We start from the raw sequence: 7,931 nt of genomic DNA on the forward strand, positions 1-7,931 counted from the left end.
GCAGCCTCCGTCTAAGCTCGTGATGTCGACTGTTAACAAGCAGGTCAGGACTGTGACTCAGAGCTGAACAGTCAACATCTTCCAGACCTGCAGATGTGTGTCTCACGTCCGACCCGGGACACTTGAGTTTCACCGCGTGTCAATGCGTTAACCGGGTCATCAGATTATTACCAGTTAATAATCTCTAGTCTCGGCGTTCGAAACCAGCAGATTAAAAAAAAAAACACCTTCTGATTTTCCAGAGCAGATTGATGAGGGTTGACGACTGTTTTCACGTCGGTGGGTGGGGGGTGGGGGGGGGACCTATCGCCACCAACGTTAAACATAATGACAAATGTGTCACATGACTGTTTCTGACAGTGATGGTAAATTAAAGTAACTGGCCCTTTAACTGGGACGACTGTGCATCTGCTCAGCATGTTACAGTCTGCTCACATCTACAGACACACACACAGTGGGGTAATTGTCTGTTAGAGGCTTGGCGGAGGTCCTATCCTGCACAGCTGCACTGGGTCAATACACACACACACACACTCTCACACACACACACACACACTCTCACACACACTCTGTGGTCGTGTCATACACTCTAATGTTTGACTGGTTTTTCTCTTGGAGTTTTTTTTTATTCATGTCAAAGAAGACAAAGGAGTGAACGTGCGTCCGGTGTTTGTTCACCTGTAGGGGGCGGTAGTCAGGCGATTAATCAATCACTGGCTTCAGTTGTGATCGGCTCCACTTCATTATCACGGCGTTCGTCGTACGACGTGACTCAGCCTCAGTGGCGACTGACACGGAGAGTGGGCCACACAGAGTGGGCCACACAGAGTGGGCCACACAGAGTGGGCCACAGAGGTGTCCAGATATTTGTCTGAACCTGGGACAGGATTTAAAAACATCTTCAACAAACACCAAACCTCTGATGTTATAACAGAGTGATGTCACACAGACGGATCTGTTGCCGACGGATCTGTTGAGGACACATGACCGGACGGTGATTTTACCGCCCCCTCCCCCGTCATCCTGCTACATGACAGATGACCTTTGACCCAGATTCAAGGCCATGTGGTCCAGTCACGGCTGTGTTTTATGTGTGTGTGTGTGTAGGACACATGACTAACCCTGCAGCGTCACGTGTCCTGATGCCACAGACTGATCCACTGCTGCTCCGTGTGGTGGAAGTGATTTATGTTCTCAGTTGCTCAACGTCGGAAAGAAAGAAGAAAGACGTGGAGTCGGATGTTTTCATGTGCAATTCTTAATTATATTTATAATATTTTTGAGGTTTGTTTTTTTTAACTCTTTAGTGTAATCACTCTAAGGCTCGCGGCCCAGTTTGGTCCAGTTAATAGATTAAATAAAATAAGTCCTAAAATGTTCAACAGTTTAAAGTGAACAAAATAATCGAGTTGAAAAGTTTAACTTTTTCAGAGTAAAGTTAATCAAAGTCTGTCAACCTGACTGGGTGTTTTTTCATCAACCCGTTTATTCGAACATCATATTGAACCTACATATTTGCAGCAACAATAAACGGTTAACTGAAGGTGTTAGTCAGTGAGAGCGGTTGGCAGGAAGGAAGGAACGCCGTCGTCCAGACTTCCTTCTTCCGCTCCTTTTTTATTCTGACATAAAACTTCTGTATCAGACTGTGTTCCATCTCTGTGGTGTGTTTTTCGTATGTTTACATGGTCCTCCTCTGCCGTACTCACTGCTGACCCCTGTTGACAGTTGCGGTAACTACGCTGTGAGAAAGCAGAAAACGACTGACATGTCAGAATGGTCTGGTTTTAGGACCCAGCGTCTGTCGGTGCTGCTGGTCCGGTCCATGACTCAGAACATTCCCAGTCCACCAAACAACAGTGGGTCTGATTGCAGACTGTTGGCCTTCATTAGGATGTGGAAATGTAAGGTAATATGTAGTAGAGCTGTGTTGTACTTGGCTGATTGGTGTTTCCTCCAGTCAGCAGTATTCACAGGCCGCTCAGTGGAAATCACAGGGTCTGAGGTTCTGTTTAAATGACTGTTGGAGAAGCTCTTTAACCTGGTACTTAGCGCTGAGTCACATGGTACCGATCTGTTCACACAGTAACCTGCATCGTCCTCCCTCTCCAGTCCAGTGTTAGTAACCTGAGTCTGAGACTAGGATCACACTGGGACTACAGCTACACTGGGACTACAGCTACACTACAACGTGACTATAGTATCGCAATATATCGTATCGTTGCCCCTGTATTGCGATACGTATCGACAGATTCTTGCTAACACACAAGATTGACGCATCAGAACGACAACAGAAACGTTAAATATGATTGTTATGTTCTTCATGTGGTGGACGTTACAGTGTGTGTTGTAGTTGTTGTGGTTGTTGTAGTTGTTGTTGTAGTTGTTGTTGTAGTTGTTGTTATAGTTGTTGTAGTTGTTGTAGTTGTTGTTGTAGCAGTAGTTGCTGTTGTAGTTGTTGTTGTTATAGTTGTTGTAGTTGTAGTTGTTGCAGTTGTTGTTGTAGTGGTTGTTATAGTTGTTGTTGTTGTTGTAGTTGCTGTAGCAGTTGTTGTTGCAGTAGTTGTAGATGTTGTTGTTGTAGTTGTAGTTGTTGCAGTAGTTGTAGTTGTGGTTGTAGTTGTTGTAGTTGTTGTGGGTGTTGCAGTAGTTGTAGATGTTGTTGTGATAGTTGTTGTAGTTGTTGGTGTAGTTGTTGTAGTTGTTGGTGTAGTTGTTGTAGTTGTTGGTGTAGTTGTTGTAGTTGTTGTGGTTGTTGTTGCAGTAGTTGTTGCAGTAGTTGTTGTAGTTGTTGGTGTAGTTGTTGTAGTTGTAGTTGTTGTTGCAGTTGTTGCAGTAGTTGTTGCAGTAGTTGTAGATGTTGTTATAGTTGTTGTTGTTGTTGTAGTTGTGGTGGTTGTTGTAGTTGCTGCAGCAGCACCACCGTCTGCAGCGTCTGCAGCTAAGTGGTTAACAGCTCCACCATGTTCAGTTTCCTATTTCATGACAGGCTGCAGACGACACACACACACACACACACACATCACAGTTTGTTTGTGGTTTGGGACCTCCGTGTGTGTGTGATTGTGTGTGTGCACCTGTCACCTGTAAAAACCCCAGCCTGGGCCATCCTGCTCATTAGGCATCACCAACACCTCCACCAAGATGAACAGCCTCCCCGTGGAGAACAACACACACACACACACACACGTGCTGACAGTGAAAAGACAATTATACCCCCCCCCTTACACTTGTCCCCCCCCCCCCCCTCTAACATTCACAGCTTTTCTGCTACACACACACCTCAGCGTCCATGTTCATTTAAACCTGTCCTTCACCCTGAATCTCCACGGAGAAGCAGAAGCAGAAGCTCACGTTCCCACGGCGTGGAGCAGATCAGTGGTGTGGGGTAGATCAGAATATATGTTCTGTAAGAACGTGGAGAGAAGGTGGAATTTCAGGTGGCTTGATGAGATGTGGTGAAGATCATCTCTGGTGTTTCTCTCGGCAAATGAGAACTTTTGAAGATTTATTCAAATCTTCGAGCCACACGTCCTGTCACTGGTTGGTTCATTCCTGACCCGTTTGTCTTCCTTCTGTGCAGTGACAGACTTCAACAATGGCTTGGAGGCCAGTTCAGACTCCGACGATGAGGACAAGCTACACATAGTGGAGGAGGACAGCCTGCAGGAGACGGAGGTCGCCACCGGTGATGGCGCCAAGGCACAGGACAGCCACGAATCTGCCAAGACAGAACTCCCCCAAAATGGCTCCTGGAACGGAGGTGAGAGACTAACATTAATGTCCTGAAATATTGATCACGATCAGGGCTCCAAATACGTCCCATATGGTCCATCAATAAAACAGTGCAGGGGAATATTCTCATCTTTATTTCATCACGTGTTGGCTCATTGGTTTCAGCAGATAAATCAGAGCAGGTGGTGAGATTAATTATCCACTCAACCGTTATCAGGAGCAGTAGGTCAGGGGAGAAGCAGACTCACTTTCACTGCGTTAGCTCAGCGTTATTGTGTAACAGGCCGCCACAAATTCCTGTCCTCCTAATTAAATAATGCAGCAGGAAGATGGCACCAGGACGACGACACATAAACCAAACTATCTGCTGCCAGAGTGCTCCTGAGCTGTGGAGTCAGCTGATCGCTCTCAGGGCTCGGTGAAAACGGAACAATCTTGTTCAGCCACAGCTGAGTGTTCAAAAAAGGTTTTTATCCTTGGCCTGTTTAGTTGAAAACAAAGCTGACATGGTCACAGGAATTGAAGAAAACACAAAGAAAACCCTTCTTCACCAGCTCTCAGTCTTTGAAGCGTTTTTAAAAAGCGTTTTCTTTCTAACGTGAAACTAACGTCCGTTCTGGGATTTTCAAGATTGAACTTTTACAACATATTGACTGACAGTTGTGTCAAAGCCTTTGAAGTTTAGAGGTAGAGTAGACAAGTGGACTGGCTCAGATCCTTAAAGACGTTTCTCATCTCGTCACCTCTCATCCGAGAGAACCTTTTTCAGCTCCCAGTGGCTGATGGGAAACACCTGGTAATTAGCTGAATAAAATGGACTTGACTCGACTCTGGACCCTCGGATAAAAAAAAACCCTGACCCATTTACAGGATGTAGGTCCCACCTGAGCCGGGGTGTGAACAGGGTTTGTATGAACCACCTGAGGCAGTCAAGGTGTGAGTGTGGCGTTGTTGCTACAGCGCCACCGCAGGGACACCGCTCGTGTGATGTGGAGCGAAGACTGTTCGTGTCTGGTCATCACAGAGAACAAAGAGCAACAACAACAGGATCGACTGTCCGGGTCACATGGTCAGCGGTCCATCTGCTTCAGGCCCTCAGTCTGAGTTGGACCAAAGATTCGACCCATATTCCACTGCTTCTGTTCTTATTGATTTATTTGTGACGGGCCGTGACGCATTGATTTTCTCTTCTTTTTTTCCATTTCAAATGGCTGTGTCCTATCAGTTTTCACACAGAGACGGGGATCTGAGACTTAGGAGACTGTGTGTCCACCTGGACTGTCTCCGATCACATTAGCCTCCCTCCCCAGATGTCCTCCTTCTGTGGGTCTGCCCCGTACATCGCCACGTCCACGCACGTCTCTGTCTGAGTCAAACGTCCGCCTCCGCGTCTCTGATGACACGGTCGTCAGTTCATCACAGACTCTCGGCAACTTCTTCACAAACTCTCTCTCTCTCTCTCTCTCTCGTTTTTCTTTAAGTATGGTCCTCCTCCTAGTACAGAAAGCACAAAAAGCAAACAGTGACAACATGGATCAGATCAGATCCACGTCATCGTCAGTCACTGTTCGTTTTCTTTCCTCTCGTTCTTCCAGGTCAGACTTTGATCAGTTTCAGCTGCAGGAAGTGTGAAGAGAGAACAGATGTTTGGGAAACGTCACGTCTGCTGTAAAATATTTTAAAGTTCCTCATGATTCCTGACCCACTGCTCCGTACGGACTATAATTGGCAGAGTCAGAACAGCGTTCTTATTGGTCGTCTGGCCTCTACACCTTCTCCTTCTACATCCTTTCTTATTCTTCAAGTTCTGCTCAGGCCAAACAAACATCTGCCTTCATCTGAGCAGCACAGAGTGAACGCCAGGCAGGAAATACTAAAAGTGTGGAGTCAAAGAGAATGAGCGAGTCAGAGATGTTGATCGTTGTCGCTGCGTGAAGCCTTACATGGTGTGAGCGTTCGTTGTTGGGTTTCCTCCCCTCCTCCTCCTCCTCCTCCTCTCTTCTTCATCCATCTCTCTGGCTCTGGGACTATTGTGTCATATGTTTTTTATGTGTCTTTCCTATGACGACAGTTTTACTACAGTTACATATCTGTATATCGTCGTACCAATAGTATCGCAGTGTATCGTGTGGGAAAAAAAACTATGACAATATACCGCCGTACCAATAGTATCGCAGTGTATCGTGTCGTTACCTCTGTATCGAGGTAGGTATCGTATCGCCAGATTCTTGCCAATACACAGCTCTATTCTTTGTTGAAGTAATCCCAAACACCAGTACCTTCTCTTCCCACTTTTGTTAGTACAAGTGCAGATCAAAGTATTTAAAGCGGGACAATTGTAGCTGAATATTTGCTGAGTGTTGTACAAGTTCCCGAGAAGTACAAAGTACAACCTTGTACTGTGAGCAGAGACTCGAGTCTAACGATCGATACAGAGTCACTGATGTTACAGTAGATCCATCAGTGGAACTGGGAGGAGGTGCAGGTTCAGGTGGTGACCTGGTTGGAGTTTTCGTGTCTCCTGTTACGGCGGACGGTGGTTTTTAAGTTTCACTGACACTCAGACAGACGCCGACGGTGACAAAGACCACGACAGTCCAACAGTCGGAGGTGAAACCTGGTGAGTCAGAGGAGACCTTTTCAGCTCCTCAGCTTCGCTGCAGGCTATAACAGAATATATTTAGCTGCAGTCGTGTCTTACTGCTGAGAAAAACACGACTAAAGCAGGGAGACCAAAGAGTCATCTGGTCCATGGAGAAGGACCGGGACTGTTGGAGGAAAGTCATGGAAAAGTGGTGAGATGTTGCAGCTCCGGAGAGTCACTCTGGGAGACCTTCAAAAGACTTCCTGTGATATTTTTGGATTGTCTGACTTTCCTTTCTTTCTTTCCTCACTGTCTGAGGCTGGAGCAGGGAGAAACAGCTGGTGTTGAACGAGCGCTCTGCTGAGAGAGATTAAAGCCTCCGACTCCCCCTGCAGTCTGGGCCGCAGTGCAGCCCCAATCCATCCTGACTTATAAATTCACCCCAGGCTGACGTTGACAGGTCCTGGCGAGGTGTAGGAGGTGCAGTACAACTGCGTGTGTGTTGGCCTCTGAGTGAGCGAGTGTGTGTGTGTGTGTGTATTCTCATTTTTCAGACCTATTTAGGACCATTTCTGGCCTTGTTGCTGTTGTTGTCAGACGTGTCGGGGTTTTTTCTACGGCCCAGAAAGAGTCCTAACGGGAACCACTTCCCAAACTGGGCCCAGACATGAGCGCTGTGGATGTGTAGACCACGTCACTTCCTGTTTTCATTCCGATCTCATATGTTGTGTGTGTGTGTCTTGGCTGTCGTTACTGGGTTGTTAATTACAATAGAGTTTAATGGGGGAATAAACAGAGAGATGTGTGTGAGGAGGAGGAGGAGGAGGAGGAGGGAAGAAACAAAGAAGAAGAATGGACCTGATGGATGCCATGGAGGGGGGAGGAAAGAGGGAGGGGCATAAATAAAGGGGCAGTGAAGGAGTTGGAGGTAACTGGAGATGAGTATGACGATGAGGGAAAGTGCTGCAAACAAACAGGGATGGTGTGATCCTGTAGGGGGGGCCGAGGAGGAGGAGGAGGAGGAGGAGGGTTAGTGGTCCTTCTTTCTAACAAAGTTAGAGCTTGAAAAAAAAACTGCTGTAGTTTTCATCTCATGTTTGGTAGGATTCTTGATATGTTTTCATTATGTTCATTTGAGCAAAAAAAAAATCTTCACATTCCTCTTGTGGTTCTCAAAATAGGGGCTGGGTCCCCAGAAGGGTACACGGAGATATAACCTCTGAGGCAGCAAGACAACATCCACACAGATGAAAGTGTTAGTGATCAGTGGATGGTCAGAAAGAGCAGGTGGCAGGAGTGAAATAAAAAGGCGGAGAAAGAAGCTTGAAAGGTGGGGGAGTGTCTGTGAGTTGGGAGTCAGATATTTGGACAGCTTTGAGATTAGATCATGGGAAGAAAAAGATCTGTGGCACAGCAGACGTGGACCCCGTCTCCCCCGTCTCCCCCGTCTCCCCCCTCACTCCCCTGTTTTATGAACACACAGAGCAGCAGCAGAAACACTGCCCTTCTTTTGTGATTAGTGCTGGTGGATGCACAGCAACACACACACACACACACACACACACACAGCCTCACAACTGCACCTGTCCCTGACAAGGCTACGCAGGAAGAG

The 7,931-nt window shown here is 46.8% G+C and overlaps 1 protein-coding gene across 2 annotated transcripts in view; it reads left to right on the forward strand.

Moving 5' to 3' along the window:
* LOC103396793 (zinc finger E-box-binding homeobox 1-like) overlaps positions 1–7,931 on the forward strand; it is a 36,324-nt gene that overhangs the window by 21,473 nt on the left and 6,920 nt on the right. For both annotated transcript variants that reach the window (XM_008335017.3, XM_017042140.2), the window contains exon 2: positions 3,584–3,763. In XM_008335017.3, coding sequence (XP_008333239.1) covers positions 3,584–3,763 — 180 coding nt within the window. The remainder of the gene's footprint in view (positions 1–3,583; positions 3,764–7,931) is intronic.

This window comes from Cynoglossus semilaevis, chromosome 20, assembly GCF_000523025.1.
Source record: "Cynoglossus semilaevis isolate Cse_v1.0 chromosome 20, Cse_v1.0, whole genome shotgun sequence".
Taxonomy (NCBI): Eukaryota; Metazoa; Chordata; class Actinopteri; order Pleuronectiformes; family Cynoglossidae; genus Cynoglossus; species Cynoglossus semilaevis.